The 20145-nt window shown below is 38.0% G+C and overlaps 1 protein-coding gene across 5 annotated transcripts in view; it reads left to right on the top strand.

Moving 5' to 3' along the window:
- CDKAL1 (CDKAL1 threonylcarbamoyladenosine tRNA methylthiotransferase) overlaps positions 1-20145 on the top strand; it is a 384171-nt gene that overhangs the window by 54804 nt on the left and 309222 nt on the right. For all 5 annotated transcript variants that reach the window (XM_071736322.1, XM_071736325.1, XM_071736324.1 and 2 more), the window contains one exon: positions 9255-9339. In XM_071736322.1, coding sequence (XP_071592423.1) covers positions 9255-9339 — 85 coding nt within the window. Of the gene's footprint in view, positions 1-9254; positions 9340-20145 lie in introns of those variants that run through there.

Genomic DNA, 20145 nt, shown 5'->3' with positions numbered 1-20145 from the left:
CAGTGTGGAGCCTGGGGTGGAGGAGAAGGCAATCCAGAAAAACATTGACTACTTATGCTATTGGCCTGTGCGGCTCTTCCAGCGGATCTCCTGCCTTTTCCTTGAAGGAAATGGGAAACTGCTAGGCAGCACTGAGAAAATGCAGGTCACTTGGTTGTAATGCTGAAAATGGATCCTCATAAACATATGCACACACCCTTCTCTTGTTTGTCTCCTTTTTATTTTTGGGAGCTGCTACTCCATCAAATAACACACGCACAGTGCCTCCAACTAATCATAGAATCATAGAATCCTAGGGGTTGGAAGGGACCTCGAAAGAAACTAATGTTTGACTCATTTGGCTTTGGTGAAATTGGACCACTCCGGGACCATAAAGCCACAATCCTCTATGCAAGACTGACATACTTGAACTTTTGGCATTTGTAAAACCTGTTGAAAGTTTTGAAATAGCCTTGTCTTATTGTATGCAGCCCTGTTAGTACTGAAAGGATAACTTGTGATTGGTTTTTTGGTGGTTTTCTTTTTTTTTGTTGTTTTTGTTGTTTTGTTGGTTTGGGTGGTTTGTGGCTTTTTTGTTTTGTTTTTTTTTTTTCCACAAATGACAGTAACCTGGTAAAATTGGCTTTCCCAGAAGAGCATTGCTTAAGAGTATTAATCAAACCTGCAATCAAAATTGCAAAGAAGTAATGTGTGAAGCTGTAATGGATATCTCTGTATTGGTAGGGGAATACTCATATCACCTTTAGGGACTGCTGTGAAAGACCAGTGTCTTGTTTTAATTCTGTCTTCACCTCTTTGTTTAATTAGGTGCTGCTAGATACTTCACTTGCACAGGCAAGTTGGAGAAATGGAGCAGATGGGTAGCGAGTCTGCAGAGCAGCTTGTAACTGTGTAGTAGCTGTGTGGCCTGGTATGTCTGTTCAGTGTGAGTCAGGGCATTTGGAAAGGGAGATGAGGCTGGGAGGCGTGTTCAAACATCTGCCTGTGCTCCTTCTTTGTTATTCTTTCCCAGTGCATCTTTGCTACCCTTTTCTCACATTAATGAGCTTTTTTCCTGTTTGGGGTGAATGAGCGGAGAGGTAGAGCTGTTATTTTGTCCTACAGGTTTGTAGGCAAAGCATCATCAAAACCTGTTGAGGGGATTCTGTGAAAATGCTTGCACTGCCAGTTACCACACTGCATCTGTCTGTGGTGTGTAAAGACTAAACTTTAATTTCCGGTGTGTGCAGCCTGGAGCTTTCACAAGCACTTAATTCCATGGATAATCTGCACCAGGGATGATGGCTGGGAATCAACCACAGCAAAGGCTTATCTGGCTGCTGGGTATGGTACCTTAAGCCCATATCTCCAGCTTTTCAGAAAACTGATAAAGTAGCAAATAGATGAGGTGTGAGGGTAGTTCTGAAAAAGTCAATAAGTAGCCGGAAGCTACAGTTTAATAAGTGTTTGGACATATCTGGCTCAAATAGCTTATGTATTTTTAACTTTCTTACAAGTGATAGATGGAACCTAAATCCATATTCCCCGTGGCATTAGGTATCAGGAGAAATAAATGGAACCGAGGCATTTGAAATCAATAAATTGCTTCTAGATACAACTTAATGCAGACAGAATTTAGAGAAAAAAAGATTGTGAAATACATACAGGAGTAAGATTTTGCTTTAATTTGCAGATAACGGCTGCTTGTGAACATAATTGGAGGTTAGGAAGCTGTGGGAGTGAGTAAGTTCAGTGCCATTGGCCAACTTGATCTGAAATAGGCCTACTGAACAAATACAGAATCTGTGGAAAGCTGCTCTCTAGATTAACATTATGCATTTAAAGTCTCATTTAAGGCATTTAATTACAGAAGCTGGATCTAACATTGCATGTGAAATGAATCGTTGAATCATTAAGGTTGGAAAAGACCCCTAAGATAATCCACTCCAACCATCAACTGAGCACCACTATGCCACCTAAACCATGTCCTGAAGTGCTACATTCCATTTTTTTTTTTCAACATGGATTTGTGTTGAAAAAACGCGGATGGTGACACCACCACTTCCCTGGGCAGCCTGTTCAAATGCTTGACTACTCTTTCATTGAAGAAATTTTTCCTGATACCCGATCTGAACCTCTCCTAATGCAACTTGAGTCCATTTCCTCTTGTCCAATCACCAGTTATGTGGAAAAAGAACACCCACTTCACTACAGCTTCCTTTCAGGTAGTTGTAGAGAGCAGTAAGGTTTCCCTTCATCCTTCTCTAGAGTAAACAGTCCCAGTTCCCTCAGCTGCTCTTCATCTGACTTGTGATGTGGACCCTTCACCAGTTCCATTGCTCTTCATACTCCAGCACCTCAATGCCCTTCTTGTAGCAAAGGACCCAAAGGTCAACACACTATTTGTGGTGTGGCCTCACCAGCAGCAGGTACAGGGAAACAGTCACATCCCTAGTCCTGCTGGCCATACTATTTCTGATGCAGGCCTGGGCACACTGCTAGCTCATGTTCAGTTGGCTGTCAACCAGAACCATCAGGTCCTTCTCCTCTGGGCAACTTCCCAGACACTTTTACCCCAGGCTGTAGCATTGCCTGGGGTTGTTGTGTCCCAAGTGCAGGACCTGACTCTTGGCCTCTTTGAACTTCAAACAACTGGACTCAGTCCATCAATTCAGCCTGTCCAGGTCCCACTATGGAGCCTTCCTACCCTCAGACAGGTTCATGAGACTGTATCATCCACAAACCTACCAGGTTCACTCCATCTCCTGATCTAGATCGTTGATGAAGATATTAAACAAGATTAATCACAAAACTGAGCAGTGAGCAACACTGCTTGTGACCAGCCACCAAGTGGATTTAACTCCTTTCACTGCAACTCTTTGGGCCCATCCAGCCAGCCAATTTTTAACCCAGCGAAGGGTTAAGCAAAGATGAAGGATGAAGCAAAGATTCTTTCTTATTTGTGTGGGATTTTTCCTGTACCTGAGAATCTTCCACTTCACTGCTTGGAGCTTCCTTTTGTTGGACATTCTTGTAGCTTGCATGGGCTAGAAGTGCAAGAGACTTCACTGAGCAGGCAGTTGGTGATGCCATTGCATTTTATAAAGCTTTTTGGTTTCTTTCTGTTCTGCATAGCCCAGCAGGTTGTTACCTGATCACGTAACAGGACTTAAACAACCCTCAATTTTTATTTTCTTTCTCCTCTACAGACATCGTGAGTGGGAGCCATCAGCTCTTCAGATAGGAGCATTTGTTTAAGTGTGGCTTGTCAGAGTGTTACACCTGAGGGAGATTGTTTTAATCTTCGTGTGGCATATTCCATTAAATGTTTCTTGATTCTGAATGATTTATTACTGTTTACAGCAAATTCATATGGAATCATATGGACATATACAGAAAATCATAACATTTCATTTTTCTTTTATCTGTGGCTTTGCTGTCAGCATATGAGATGAGCTGGTTATGCTTGACATGTGAGTTTTCCAAATAAATAGTTCAGAACACATTTGATTTACATTGTCTCGTAAATCTCAACATCATCAGTTTCACTTAGAAACTCTGATCTGTAAAACATAGTAAAAGTGATTAAGAGGATATTATTAAGGAGGCTTTCCTGAGATAATGCGAATGAGGATTTCTAAAATGTACAAAAACTGAGAACTGAGAGTTTTTCTCAGTGAGCCCCAAGAAAGAGAGAGACTCTTCTGGAGCTTGCACAGCATCTCTCATCCCCCTAAGGCAGTAGTTAAGACATCAGTAGATGCTCTAAGGCAGTCAGTAACACATCTATAAGAGTTGTGTTTGATCACTCATGGGGAGTTAATAGAACTGTTATAATCTGGTTTTGTTTCATTTTTTGGGGGCAGTTGTGTGTGTTTGTTTGCTTGTTTTACCTTGTCCCACATGAAATATTCAACTTTCATCTGGTGTTCAGTTATTTCTATTGATCTGCTGTACTACTCAAAACACTGAAGGGCTGGGTTTTGGGTGTGCCTTAAAACTTGTCAAAAAGCTGTTGGATATCACTGATCTGTCCTGTAAATTTTCTAAACTGAAGCAGGTTGTGCTTATGAATCTAGGCAATAGCTTTGTGTTTAGAACAGGCCTGAAGTCAGAGGCAACTTGGCCAAGATCTCTGCTTATTTGTGTGGATATCCTGTGTGGCATGATCAAATTATGGAAACTCTGAAACAACTTGTCTGTGTTTGTAAGATGAAAATTGGTGTAGAGCTGGGTGCCTTTTTAATATGTAGGTAATGAAGATAAACCAATTAATATTTGCAATGTGTTTTGAAACTGTAGTTGCACAATATTGTGCAAGAATTTTTTTTGTTGATGGTTGACTTCAGATGACTGACTTGCTAGTGACTAAGGCAGAAGTCTGTATTTGCTCATATGAATAACTTGTGTTTTGCGTATGAAGCTGAATGTGGGGAATACAGAGAGACAAAAAAAGCACTGAATCATATTGTGTGTGCTATTTCTGGAAGATCAAGCAGACTTAAGGCTTAGAGGAGGAGGAGTTACTGGGATTTTTCCAAATTCTGTCAACAAAACAAATTCTACCCATGTTAATCATCAAGACTGCTGGAGTTATGCATGGAGTTACACTTTAATGTAGCCTGGCTGAACGAGGCTACTTCATCTGTTTTCTAGTGTAGTGGGACTTTCCCTGCCAGGCTGATAAATCACTCATTAGTACTCCTCACATTGAAATCACTAGTGCTTATCCTAAGTCTTTAGTGACCTGGTCTGGTGGAAGGTGTCCCTGCCCATGCAGGGCTATTGCAACTAGATGATCTTTAGGATCCCTTTCAACTCAAACTATTCTATATAACAGGTAACATTTCCAGTACATAATGTATTATTTATTTATGCCCTCCACCCTCCCTGTTAATTGAACTAACCTGACCTTACATGTGTTTAAACATTCTCAGTGTCCAAGTCACTTGATGTCCTCAGTGGATGGTCTCCGTGCACCTTTGTTTTGGTATCTGACTAAGAGAAATGTAGTTTGATAGAGGACACACATCCTTATCTGGAAGGCTTTATAAAACCTGTCTGTAATCTAGCAGTATCTGCTGTTGAGATGTCTACACACTCAGAATGAATTTACTAAAAATACTAAATTTCTTAAAATCAGGAGAAAACAGGAAAGTTCACTTGCACAATTGGCTCAGTGATGGAAATTTTAATGAAGACTAAAAATAGAAATTTTGCATATTTGCAACTTTAATTGGAACAAAGAGACATTACAGGAGATTTATTTTATTTTTTTTTTTTAAAGAAGTACTGTCTGCATTACTTTTTTGATAAACAGACAGCCTTTCCTTAAGTAACTTACTTGCAAGCAAGTTAGTATTTTCGTCAGTTGTGGGTGAAGTAATTTTTTATGGACAGAAATATTTCAGAAATTCAATGAGAAAACAGAAGTCATATTCATATTGGGTTGACCCTATTGTATTTTAACATCCAGAGTACTGCCTGTAAGAGATAAGTGGGTCTGTTGTGAAAAGCCTTTGCCATTTGCAAAGTTAATACTTTCAAGATGTGTCTGTGTATTATTTGTCATTGGTGAATGATCATATGGCTCTGAGATTTCAAACAAATGCCATCTGGAAGTTCATGATAACTTGTGTTTGTGATTTTTAGTTTTTGTTGAGGGAGAGGATAGAGGGAAAATCCTTGTTTGGAATCTTTTCTGTAAAGTGTTACATGGAAGTTGATTGCTAATTATTTCTGATATGAAAACTAGCAAATGGTAACTAAGTATTTTGTGTGCTGAGGAAAGGTCTGGAAAAAAAAAGCAGGAAGAAAAATTAGCTTTCATCTGTCCTTCTCAATCTTGTCAATTTTTCCTCTGCTGAACAAAGCCTATTGTCTATAAGGAAGTAACAAAACTTAATGTCCCCAGAGGAAGGTGTACCTTTCTTTTGCACTAGTGCCTCACTACATTTCTGACCTAATATTTATGAAAGACATTCTTTCTCAATACTTGCTGAAGTCCTTCGATGTTCTGTGGCCCAAGAAACCATTAAATTAACTACTGTCTAGTTTCAGTAACCCAGGGCATACAAGTGGGTTTCTTTGACACAGGGATGTTGAAAGAAAATGAGAGAAGTTTGGTAACCTTGTTGCAGTCAAGATGCTGGAGGACTTTCGTAATTCACTGTGCAATGTTCTCATGCTTAGATTTTTGTTTTTTCTGGGGGGAGATGATTCGCCTGGAGTCCAGTTGTGAGCACATGCTCCACATACATAACTTGGGTGCTACTGGTTCTGGCTTCAGAGCATGAAATCCCAAGCAGAGGATTGAGGGAAGGGGGAAGAGCTCTTTTGGAAGTGAGAATGCACAGGCAATAGCATTTCATGAGGTCCATAGGTGGCAACAGAGGGAAAAGTAAAGAAACTGAAAGTGTGTTTGTTGTGCAAGAGGGTTAGAAGCAAATGAAAACCAGGAAGGGTGAGAAGGAAGACTTGCAGAGAGCTAGGAACAGGAGGGAAGCTGGAGGAAAAGGCCATGGGGGAGCCTTCTGTGATTATAAAAAAAAATCTGTCAGACTGAATTTACACAAATTGATGAGCAGGATGTAAGGATGTTGTACAAATATTGAGTCATGTTTTTTGAGGAAGCAGTGCTGAGCAAATGTGGTAGAGGTTTTAGAGGGGAGAGGAGCAATGTACTGAGGAAAGAAGAGCTGTCATTTTAGGGTTTCTTGTTCTTTGTCTCTTCTATTTCAGTGCCCTGTGTTTTGTTTTTTCAAAGAGGTGGTTTCGGGGGAACTGGAGGAAAACAAAGTTTTGGAAAATGAATTAAAAGAAAAAAAGGCTTCACTTAAAACAGCAGGGCAAACCGAAGTCAGTTGTTTAATTTTCAACTGATAGTATTACTACAGTTTTCTTAAGAAGTGCTGCTGATTTATGATTTCTAAAATGATAACAAACCTAAAAATGCCAGTTAGAAAAGAACTGTAACATTTTCCTCTAGGTATATTGGTGTTTCAGACTCTTGCCATTTTATCCTCTTAGCATTGCATAATGCAGTCAATTCCTGTTTTCCAGAGCTTCCCAATTAGTCTAAGTGCTCAGAAGTTTCCATGACCTTTAGGATTCTTTGTACTCTGTGTTGTTTTGCAGAGAGTATGATAGACTTTGTGGTTTACTTCCAGTGTAGCCTTTCTTTTATGGAAAAGATGTCACAATGCAGAAAGGCCATGGTTTTGAATTATGTTTTTGAGTATTACAACATTGATTTGACATAACTTTTTTCTAAAAATGTCTTAACATACAGTAAGCTGTTGAAGTGTAGCTCATCAAAAAGCAGTGAGCAGCAAAATATCATAATTTTAAGAGTATCATTACAAATCGAAGAGAGGGTTGTGTTAGAGAAGTTTGTTACAGGACATATAAGAATAGGGCACCTGTATCTCATATTAAGTAATGTAACTGATGTTCACTGGTGAATCTGCCTGAGTGCATATAATGATTTTACACATGAACAGTCCAGTAAAAACTGAGAAAAATCAGCTATCATTTTTAAGAGTTGTGACATGAACTCTTAATAAATACATATAACTTGTAAGTATGTGTGTCTATATTTATATGAATGTATATATAATTAAAATTTGTATGTAAATGTATCTGTATGAGAGGGAATGAGAATAAGTAAAAATATTTAAAAATTAATACAGAATAAGACATCTAAATAGATCAAGTACTAGTATTGTTGTAATGAGAGGTCAAGCCTTGACTAAACGTCTGTTTTTCTTAAATGATTTTTAGATGTATATGGTAATGACACTTCGTTTTCTCAGAACTACTCAGGAGATTCTATTCTTCATAAGCCTTTTAATAATATACTCACTTCTGCAGAGGGTGAAACCTGTGAAGAAATGAATTTGAGTGTATTTGAGAGATTTTTTTTTCTGCCTGTAAAATAAGTGCAAGTGTCTCAATTGTCTGTCAGACTCCAAATCAAGTAGCTAAGGTATTGATAGCCTGGAACCCAAATTGCTGTATGAAAGAATTCCTCTTGTGTTAGTTTGCAAAGTCTTTCTAAACTTAATTATGTTAGGTTTTCTAATGATGTTTTGAAGAAAAGGGCTTTACTGCAGCCACAAGGGATAAGTACTGTCACAGGGAGGCTATCCTTCTTCACACAGGGAGACCAAAATACAAGGAAGAACTAAAACCAAGACCAGGATTGGTGTTCTCAGCATTAGGGCATCTCTCCTCTGAATAAAGGAATATCTAGAAAATTGTCATACTCTGCAGTGATATATGACTGCTACAGAAACACTTGTCTGTTAAATGTATTCCCAGCCTCCTGTCTGACTTCCAGTGTCGGCCTCTTGTTATTTAGTCCTGTCTTGCACCCACCTCCCATTTCTTTGGTGGGTGTGTTATGGGTGTGGAGCTGAATCAATAAATATTTTGTGCTGCTGAAAAGAGTAAGAAATACAAAGTTTTGGCAGTGTTATTGGAAAGCTGTTTTTAAGTCGTGTTTGTTTTCATGCTTGGTGAATTTGAATAGGCCAAATGTTCATCTTTATCTGATTTTAAAGTTGTACCATAATTTGCTTTTCTGTACATCACTCCTAGTCAATTTTTTACCTATAATTATCTCTCTAACAGTAATATTATGTTCATTACTCTCAAAACATTGTTTTCATTCAACCTAGATTGAAGGAGAAAGACCTGAGAAATAAAATGAGACATTCTCATTCTGTTTTTGTTTTGACTGCTGTGTAGAATAAAAGTGAATTAAATCCTCTTTACCAACCTGTCAAGTTAGAGGCAAGTCTTGGTTTTTTTAAACACTTTATGTTTAAAATAGCTAAAGGTCTGAATGCTGTTTTCGATGACTTATTATTTATGTATTCTGGTAATCTTTTTGCCTGATCTTTGGACCAGACTTCTCTGGGGAGTTTGCATTCTTAGGAGGAGCAACAATTTTTCTGAACTTCGTTTTCCATAATATGCAATCTAGTGTCATCTCAATGGGTAAAAGAGAGAACTGTCCACTTTTCCTTTGCAAAAAAGTAGTACAGTGGAAATGCTTGTGTATGGTTTTGTTTTCTAAAACACAAAACAATGAAAAATAAACAAAAACCCCCTTCCAAGAATGTAATTCGTTAAAATGTTGAATCTAAAGTTAATTTTATGAATGGTCACCTTATTGATAATGGCTAAATTTGTTCTTTTGTATATGATATAAGAGGAAGTTGACAGATTGGATAATTCTTAACACCAATGTCCATCGTTTTATCTTCTAGACAACTCTGCTGAAGCAGATTTATGGTTGCTGAACAGTTGTACAGTAAAAAATCCTGCTGAAGACCACTTTAGAAACTCAATCAAGTAAGTTTTTTCCCTAAAAAATACTTAATTATCAATAAATATTGCATGTTTTAATTTTAAAAGCTTCATGTTTTAAATTTAGAAGTAATTTTGTGTTTTAGAAGAAGAGGTGTGGAGTTTGAGTGTTACAGTAGTCAATTCTCTAGAATGAAATGGTAAGGTGCAGTGTATTTTTTTTAACTAGCTGTAACTTGCAAGTGATTTTCAATACACTTAGTTAGGATAATTGCTGACCTGTTTAGATAGACTTCTCTGTCACTGTTCAAGATAACATAATATTATTCTGTTCTTCCTCTTCCCCTCCCCTCCTTTCCTCCTACCTCTCTTCTACCTCTCCCTTTCTTTTTCTTTTTTTAAGAATTTGTGAGTGGCTGTGATCCCACATAGGTTCGTTGGCCCTTGGTCTTGTGCTCTTTAATTTCTCTGTGCACACTGATTTAAGCAGAATAATTTTTTAATTTTAAGTTACAGTTCAAAAAACCCTGACAAACCTGACCCACAACCATTAGCAGCTTTGCTGTAGTATTTAAACAGAAAGTGCCCTTGAAAACACATTGTTCAAAGTGTCACATTGAACTGAATGACTGTGGTCTTGAAGCCTGTAGTGACTGTGATTCTGTGACATAGTGTAGCAAATACACTTTTGTGGAATTAATTGCATTCATATGGGTTGGATTAGAGGACCCTTAACTGACCTGGATAGAGCTTGTTTTGTTTTTATCTGTTATACAGAACTGATTCTGTCAAGGTTATTGTATCCTGTAGCTCAGTTAGTCAGAAGTTAGAAGCATTTTATTGAATGGATTATGTGTTCCTTTTCATATTATTTCATTTTATAGTGGCCGTTATTTTCTTTCTCAAGTTACTAGTCAGATTTAAAGTAGCTCCAAAGTTCTCTTTGGAGAATTCAGTTCTGCACTGAAGGCAGCAAAGTGCCTGGGCAATAATTTTTGAGGGAGTTTGACCTTGTGGGTTGTCTCTGCCTTCTACTCCTCACCCTGCCCTGTGATCTGAGCTGGCCTTTTGCTTGAAATAGACAGTCCTAGACTATTGCTGCATTTTGAAGCCCTGTAGGACAGCATGTAATAACATTAAAGTGACTTTAAAGCCATCTTAAAGGTAGCTTACAATCCATATGCAAGTCAATCGTATCCTTTTATCCTGATAATGTTTGGGTAAATCTTTGCTCAGCACCTCATCTTCCATCAGTGTAACCAACTCATAAGAGTTAAACGAGCTAAATATATATGAATATAGGTGGTTTATAATGAATAATGATTTATAATAAAGAATAAGTAAAACATCATTACGATTCTTACTGTATTTATATATTTTTAAAAATGTTTGGTACTTCTGTGATGGTTCACTTCAGGGTCTTTCCTGAATCTGTTTTTTCCCTATGTCAGAAGGTCATCAACTATTGTTTTCTGCTATAATTTATTGCATTTAAGAATAACTTGCTTAAAACTTGGATATTAGCAACAGCAAGAATACATATTCAATAAGTAAAATGCTAACCTTAACTTCTGTAAACCTCAGTAAGTCTATTGAGGCTGTCCCAAGGGAATTAAGCATGAGACAATATTCTAGAGGAGCTTGATTCATTGAAAATAATTTAAAAAAGTTACTTGGTCTTTGGTTCCATGCTTTGCTGATTTGCATGTGGTCTGATACTCCTTTCTTGACTGTTAATCTTGGATAGGTAACTTTTCCTAATTACGTCTGAAAACTCAGAAACAAACTGTTGTGTGTTTCTAGCAGGCCATCTTGGTCCTTCTTGCTTGGTCCTTTCCTGAGTGCTGTTAGAAGTCCTTCATTTATTCAGGGACTTTGGTTTTTCCAAAGGAGTTCTCTTGCTTATTAAAGTATAAGGGACAAGAAGAGGGGAGTGACAGCCAAAATGATGCTATTTGGGATATATGATGTGGTTGTTCATGGTTTTTCTCATGGTATGGTGTAACAGAAGTTACAATAACAGTTATTATAACAGAAGTTATAATAACTTCTGTTGTTGAATGTAGTATATATAGTTAATGTGTAATGTTAACATATATTCTTATGTGTGTGTGTTGCATTCACTCTAAGACATGCTCCTGTGTGTATTTAGCTCTTTTCTTTCTGATAGCTATGAGTTGTGACAGAAATGTGAGGGCTTTTAGCACTGAAGTAGCTTTGCCTGGCTTCCAGTTCTCACCAGTTGCCTGAGTTTTCAATTTCACACGAACTGCTTTCAATTAATGAATAAACAAATATGTATGGGATCTCCTTTTCATGCTAGAAGGAGCATCAAGAACTGCAGAATCATTTGAAATGGTGGTTTAACAGGACCTCAGTCTGTTAGACCATGCCAATTAAAACTCTCAGAACCAAACGTACTAACTTTGAAGAATTAAAGGAATGAGTACCTCTGGATGCTACAGAATTTTTACTCTCCCAATGCAATTGTGTTAAAGTTCAGTACAGAGGGAGATGATTCTTTAAGAAGGAGAAAAGCGTTTTCAGAGATAAGAACTTTCTGCTGTTTGTCATCTTTGCAAATTTCTCTCAAAAAAAGGAGTCACAAGTTTACACTTGTTTACACTTGTGACTAATATAAATGATGCATTTTGCAAATCAAGCAAATACTGGAATGGTTAAACTGTGAAGTATGTCTGGAAGAGGAAATGTAACTATTTCATAGCTATTTATTTTATAAAGCTGTTATCAGAAGAAAGTGACTTCCACTGCATTTGCTCTGTGTGTCATAGCCTTGCTATTTCTTACATTTTATAGAAATTATATGCTGCTGTGACTTTCAGTGTTTGAGTTGAAGTCAGGGTAGCAGGGCAGTAGAATTGTAGCACGAACAACTATTTTCTACTGCTCTTGTGTTGAAGAAATGTGGGAAAGAGCTGCATTCTCTGAAGTAAAAATATCTGTCAGCATTCTTCATTGGGTAGAAGGAAACTTGACACTTTTAATTTATTTATTTATTTATTTATTTATTTATAATTTTTTTTAATTTATTTAAGAGAAGTTGCCAATCAGATTCTTTTTTGCTTAGGCCTTCTAAGTTATTCCTGGTAGCACTGATGAAAATTCATCATCTTAACATAATGAAAGGCTCACATGAACACTTGTATCCAAGAGATTTGCTGTATTTCCTGTGCAAGGGAAACATCTTCCCAGAAAACAAGAGTTACTTAGTTTTGAATGGAGGTGAAGCTGTAAGCCTGCTGACTTGCATTTAAAACCACAGTTGAACAAGTAAGAACAACTGGAGGGCTTTATGTGACTGCTGCACTCAGGCTTCATCAAAGCCTTGACTGGGGTAGATTTATGCACAATGTTGCATTCTTATAGTCATGGGAGATCTGTAGATTTCTCAGCAATCACACACCACTAGCTAAAATTAGTTTTAAAATGAGTTATGTAGCATAATAGTATAATTTCTAGAAAGCACTTGAATATTTGATTTAAAGTGTACAAATCATCTAGAAATCACTGAATACTTCACTTGTTTTCTCTGGATGTTTTTTAAGGTTCAGCTTTTTTTCTTGGAAAAATTTCCTGAAAGAAGAGTTTTCTATTTCAGGATTTGAGGTTTCTGTTTTCTTATAGCTATGCTCCTCTGTGTTAAAAACCTCTTAAATTAATCTTATTTTTGTATTTATTTTACTAGTTAACATTTCTTAGCTTGAGCAATATCAGATTCACTGTTACATAGCTGGTTAAGCTTTACTGTGAGGCACTGCATTGTGCCCTTTGGCTTACAGATGCTGTAGGAGGATTTGATAGGTTCAGAACAGTAATTTTATTGAACCGAAAGTCTTAATTAAAAAACTTACTGATCTAGTTAGTTGCTTTTTTTTTTTAAAACTTACACATGTTGTCATCTGTACTTTGATTGTCTTAGCATGACAGAAATCAGCTGTTCGTGATAGATTCTACATTTTAAATGATGTTAGTGTAATGTTTTTTGCTGCATTTGAGAAAATTCCTGTTCTTGCACACATCTCTGGAATAAAAGAGAATGTTAAAAACTACTTGGACATGATGTTAAAAATGCAGAGAAAAAGCAGACCATATAGAACTGAAAGTTTTCCATTGTATAGTGTTTAGAACATAAAAAGATTAGGGAGTGCTTGTGATTGCATGTGTTACATGGCTGCGTTTTGCAGAGGATATTTGCAAAAGCCTGGGTTATAAACTTGTACATTTGAATATTTTATGAGGTTAAAAAGAAGTACAAGAATAGAACCTTTTAAAATAGACTTTGAAACACAGTTTTAGAAATCTTTTTACTTTTAACACGAACATGTTCGTGACTCTCCATGGTACCAATGCTTTGAGAGCTTATATAGTGCAGTGGCCTTAGTTCTGCACAGCTTATTAAGCCTCAAATGCTTTAGAAGACTTATTAACTTCTAGATACTATTTAAGTCTTGAGCCAGATCATTAGGGACTGATGCATATTAGATTGGCATTTTAAAGTAGAAAACATTACCAGGGCATAAGAGCCAACTCTGTTTCGTGACTTTGTATTGAACTTTTTGCCTGGGCATAGTTATGGGTTCCTAGCTACATAGGGTCCTGTAGCACTGCTGCATTTCAAGCAGTGTTCACAGACATGAGAAAACCAGTTAAGCTCATTGCTAAACACACAAGATACACTTCTTTTTGTGAATTAATGCAAATCTATTACATTTCAGTGATGAACAAGGAAGTAAACAAGGAAGGCTTCTGATTTGAAAGGTTGAGCTCCCAATGTAGTTTATGGGGCAACACTTCCACATTTCCTCATCAACCAAAAGTGGGACACAGCAATACTCAGCCTTTTTGCAGCACATTAGAACAAGAATTTGCGTGCTTTTAGAATAGTCTAAAAAATATCTTTTAAGAAAATGAACAATAGTAAGAAGGGAATCTTAATAGTCTTCAGACTGCATTGCAGGTACTGTCTAGTTGAAAGACAAAACAGTTCTGCCTTCTCCTCTTGGACTTGGTTGAATTGCATAATTTTAGGAAATCTATGCAACTAAACAGATTTAATAAAACACACAAAAGTAAGTATTGGGCTTCCTTAGTGTTTCTCATGCTGTTCTGCCAAGTGCTTGCTTCGAGGATGTGATGTTCTTATTGGGCTCTTAGTGCTGGCTGCTCCCTCTTTGCCCAGATCAGGGTCAGATACAATAGACATTATAAGGGTTAAAGAAGAGGCTTTTTTAGGGATGGGAGAAATTCAGTCAGGGGTGATCTGTTCATTAACAATTTATAATTCTGCATGTCTGCAAATGGAAAAGGCTCCTACTGAATTTGCTAACGCAAAGAAAGGTGGTGAGGATTCATTAGGACCTTATAGTTCACACAGGTAAGACAGCAGAGTACTACTGGAAACAGAATTAGACTGAGACATTGTGGTTTGCTTTTTTGATGACTTCAAACAGTAGGCTAGGTGTACTTTTCTTCAGGAAAATACCTGTGATTTAGCCAAGCAGACTGTGACCAGTAGTGGACTACTTTAGTTGGTCTTTCTGGATTACAGTTAATTTGGAGGTGTGCCCCGTGGGTCCTTCTTGCTTCTGCCACCTGACATTCACCTCCCTTTTGTTGTTTTTTTGGTTTGGCTTGGTTTGGTTTTCTTTCTTATGCATTGTAACTGAATTAATTGCTTCAGTACTAAGAAGCTAAACATTTTAGATTTGTCTAAACCATGTAATATAATCACTGAGAAACGAAATAATATTGAGGTCTGTGGAAACAGTATGAGACAGAATTAGCACAGAACTCTCATTGGTTTGGTTTGCTTTGCCTGCATACAGAAAGTATAGTCATGAGGTAAAAAAGGCTTTGGCTTTCTGTTGGGTTTTTTTCCTTGCTTTTCTGAGCATGTATCAGGTATACTGAAATATTTTCAACAAGGTGCTGGAGAACAGCAAATTGATTCTGCTTCCACTTTAAAAAGAGTTTTTTGTTTCAGCAAGGCTAAGTTACAACTTTTCAATGAACAGGTGTAGGGTATGTGTAAAATAAATATTTCCACAATGAGTGATCACTGCTGTTTTAAAAGTTTCATTATGAAAGTCCTAGTAAGTAGTGGAGATAGGCAAGGCAGTTCTCTTTAAGATGGGGAAAACCAGAGGTTTTTGCTGGTTTTAAGATGGGGTTTATGGGCTTTACGGACTCAGTGTTTTGCATATTGTATGACTCCCTCTTAACAGGTGCTTTGTTTTGCCATTTCAAGGCAGATGAACTGAGCAGAAAAGGTTAAAGTCTTGGGAGCTGGAAGCAGGTGGTTGATAGCTTTGAATATTTATCTAATTAACTACATGTTGGCTGTTGTCCTAGAAGTCTTGACTTTTCCTAGGGAGGGAGCACAGGGAAGCATGCAGAAACTTGCTGTAGCAGGCTTAATGCAGAAGGAAATATGGTCTAAACTTGTCCTAACTGACAGGTGTGTTTTTTGTTTGTTTTAAGTTCAAGAGACTTTCTACTGATACTTGATGTGTGTTTGTCCTGAAAGAGAAAATGCTTGCTTGAGTGGAGAAAGCAACCTCTTTAATACTTCTGAATGGATGTCACCATATGATTATGCTAGGAGTTAACTTAGGAAGGGCAAATATAATGTGAGTTTCTTTCTGATTTGTCTGTATTCAGCAAAGCTCTTGTTTTTTGCACGGATTTTTGTGGTAATTTGTGACTCTGTCTAATACACATCTGTAAAGGCTGTGATGCTATACTGAGATTTTATTTAGTTAAAGCAAGTTGGGAAATTGCCAATGCAGTACAGATAGTCACTGAATATTTCAGCTGCTGTCTTGGCTTAGTGCACTGCTCTTATGTGAGGGATAAGAATGTGGACAAGTATTTCTTTTGAATTCAATGTTTTAGCCAACATTTCCTCTTACTGGTAAACTTTTTTGTTGTTGTTAGTGAAGAAACAACGGGAGTGCAGGCCAACAGCAAGAAACAGTTCACTACAGACTTGTTTTACTCCAAGTATGTGTTTGAATGTGAGAGAATGTCAGATAACTACTTTTAAAAGATAATCAGCTTTTGCATGTGTTGGTTTTTCAGCCCACAGCACAATGGAAACTCCTCTTCATTAGTGCCTCCAGCTACCAACATAACACAAATACCAATCAACAAACTATGCACGTTTTCTCCAAATAGGAAAAGGCTATTGTTTTTCTTCAGTGTATTGTAGTTTATTAGCATGTTTTAAAGGGAAATGTAGTAGTGAAGATGCAAAGGCTCATTTTTTACAAAAGGATAGTGTTAAATAAAATTGTTGAAAATATAGCAAAACTCATTGTAGATGGAATTTGTGAATATCACCTCTTATCATAGTGGAATTTTCTCATAAAAATTAAATATGATTTCATTTTTTAAAATTTGCTTCTGGATATTTGCATAAAAAGAATTTTCTTAAAGTAGACCTGGTTTCTATGATAGACTTCTGGCTTGCACAAAGTTACCTTACACCAGGCATAAAATGACATGTTTGTCTGTGGAACTGTTGATTATGGTACCCTGTTAAAAAAAAAAAAGTCACAAATGGCATTTAAAATCAGAAAAGATTCAACCATGGATGTATGCTAATTACAATGAAAACTCTTTCACATAATTCCAGAAGACAAATACGATGCTTAACTCGAAACCTGAATCCAGGATATGCAACTTCTTTCATCAGGGTAGTTACCAGAAAATAGGGGTTTTTTCCTTCAAGTTTCAGATCCAGCCACTTTGAACTTTAATATCAAGGCCAAGTGCCGGGTCCTGCACTTTGGCCACAACAACCCCATGGGGAGCTCCAGGCTGGGCACAGAGTGGCTGAGAGCAGCCAGACAGAAAGGGACCTGGGAGTCTGGATTGACAGGAAGCTGAACATGAGCCAGCAGTGTGCCCAGGTGGCCAAGAAGGCCAATGGCATCCTGGCCTGTATCAGGAACAGCGTGGACAGCAGGTCCAGGGAAGTGATTCTGCCCCTGTACTCAGCGCTGGTGAGGCCACACCTCGAGTCCTGTGTCCAGTTCTGGGCCCTTCAGTTCAGGAAGGATATCGAGGTCCTGGAGCAGGTCCAAAGGAGGTCAACCAGGCTGGTGAAGGGACTCGAGCACAGATCCTATGAGGAGAGGCTGAGGGAGCTGGGGCTGTTCAGCCTGGAGAAGAGGAGGCTCAGGGGAGACCTCATCACTCTCTACAACTCCCTGAAAGGAGGGTGTAGCCAGGGGGGGGTTGGTCTCTTTTCCCTCTTTTCTCAGCAAGACAAGAGGGTACAGTCTCAAGTTGTGCCGGGGGAGGTTTAGGTTGGACATTAGAAAGAATTTCTTTACCAAGAGGGTGATCAGACATTGGAATGGGCTGCCCCGGGAAGTGGTGGATTCTCCGTCCCTGGAGATATTTAAAAAGAGCCTGGATGTGGCACTCAGTGCCATGGTCTGGTAACTGCAGCGGTAGTGGATCAAGGGTTGGACTTGATGATCTCTGAGGTCCCTTCTAACCAAGCCAATTCTAGGATTCTATGATTCTATGATCTGAACTTGAAATGATACTGAGTTTTCCTGTTTTATATCTAGCTGTTATTAGGTGGTTTCTTGTTTATCTGGTATTGGACACACTTGCTAGCTTAGTTACATGTTGGGCTTAACCAGCAAAGACATTTGATATAAGAAGTTCTTTCAAGATAATGACTATAAAATATAAGGATTTGTGAAATACAGATTATAATTGCTGAACTTCTACATGGGAAGGTGAAGCTATGGTTATTTTTTGTTTGTACATATGACGTTATATCCCAATTTTGGCCCTGTTGCCTATGATTGCACTTGGGGTCTGTGAATTTGGCTGTGTATGTATGCACATGTTACAGACCTACACTCAAACATTCTAGCAAACAGGATAATACGTGCCTTTAAACAGGCTTTGTTTTCATCTCCCTTTTACAGGTCAGGAGAGCTGCATCTGGTTTAGTCCTGAACTATTACAAATCAAATGTATTGGTAAACCTGGGGATTCCAAATGTAATAAATTTATTGACATGCTGTAACCATTTATTGACATGCTGAAATTCATCTTTTGTAAATGTGATTAAGTAAACACTTATTTTAGAGTGTGTATAATGATGTGAGCTGAGGTGCTCTTTGCTAACACACACATAGGTGCAGCCATTCAAGACCAACCTGATTCTCCTTGCAGGTGCAAGTAATTATGCTCCTGTATTTGGTAGATGATGAACCTCCCTTGACCTGGATGTGGGGCTAAGGGGAAAAAATCAACATGATTTCTAAATGTTACTGCAAAGGGAAAATATTCTTTGCAGTTATTGTGCAAATAGTGTGCAGTCATGAAGGTAGCAGCTCCCCAAAGTAACTCAGATACAGATCTTTGAGGATCCAGAGAAGATAGCTAGTAGTCCTGGCCTACTATGCACATTAAGGAAGAAACCCCAGAATTTGCCAGTCTTTGGTCTAGTGTTCTTAATGTCTCCTTTTTTTTTTTTTCTTGATGTAAAGCTTGAAGTGGTAGCTCAGTTCTTGCCATGTTTAGTCCTTTGTTCCACTATATGACATGCTCATGAGAAAGTGGATTATTTGCTTCATATGAGAAATATATTGGGGTTTAGTATTAATGGCATAATATGAATAAAATAGTGTTAAATACCTCTTGAGCAACATGTTTTTCAAGTCAACAGTTCATAGTTTTTAGAGCAAGAAGTCAACAGTTCATAATTTTTACAGCAAGCAGTGCATGCTTTTCAGTTTGTGGTTTCCATTTCTGTTTCCAAAAAGATACCAGTTAAGTATGTTTGTTGCAAAATTGTAAAGTTAAGTTATTGTGAAATGCTTCTCAACATTTTACGATTTTGGGAGGAAGAGCATTTAATTAGAATAAGCCAGGTATTGCGCACTCTGTTGTTGTCATCCCTGACTGATGCTGTGGTTGAGTTGCAGAGTGCCTTGCTTGAATTTCTTGTGGCTATTGTTCAGAAACCACATGCTAAGATGACATTGTCATATTCTAAGAAAACTACCAGGGAGCATGTTCTTATTGAAGGGATGGGCTGTATACATGAGATCTTCAGCTGGAGACCGTTGCCTGGTGCAACATTTTCATGTGTAGAGAAGAAAACAGATCAAGTTGCCCCATTTCTCCTCTCATTCCCTCCTCCCTGCTGGAAATGTCCTGGTGGCACAGCTGCTACCAGCTTCTCCCCCTGCCAAAGATGTGGTGTTGCCTTGTGGCTTCAGGAGCAAATGGCAGGTGGCAGGAGAGAGGGTGCAGCTTGGTTGTTGTCTTCACAAAACATGCTTCAAGTAGCTTTAGTTGTCAGTGGTGTTACATGATTCTTTCCTGGCTGTGTCTTTCTCTGGAGCTGTTGAAGTAGCGCAGCTTTGGTGCTCTTTTGCTAACCTTTGTGACTGTCCTGAGGATTTAGGTTATCCAGGTGCTTGAAGTAAATTTAGCAAGGGTTTTGTTTACTTCTCCCGTGCTGATTTATAGTGCTCCTCTCTGTGTTTTTCTTTGGGTTTCTGATTTTAATGTTTACATTAGGGTGAGACAAACCTCATTACGACATTTCTTTTCTACTTTGCCTGACTTGGATTACAATGAGAAGCTTCTGGTAAATTTTAATAAGGTTACCTTTTTCTGAACATTGAGATCTCAAGCTGCACAATGGGATGTTTTGTTACTGATGCACAGTAAATTTATTGGGGTTTCTGTTGTAGGTCATCACTTGGCATTAATGTTTTTGATAAGGAATCTTACCTGCTGCAATGATGTGCACACACTGACCCATTGACCCAACTAGTAAGCCATCTTTAT

This window comes from Heliangelus exortis, chromosome 2 (assembly GCF_036169615.1).
Source record: "Heliangelus exortis chromosome 2, bHelExo1.hap1, whole genome shotgun sequence".
NCBI lineage: Eukaryota > Metazoa > Chordata > Aves > Apodiformes > Trochilidae > Heliangelus > Heliangelus exortis.
Note: the sequence above shows the minus strand (reverse complement) of the source record. Positions and strands in the feature narration are given on the sequence as shown.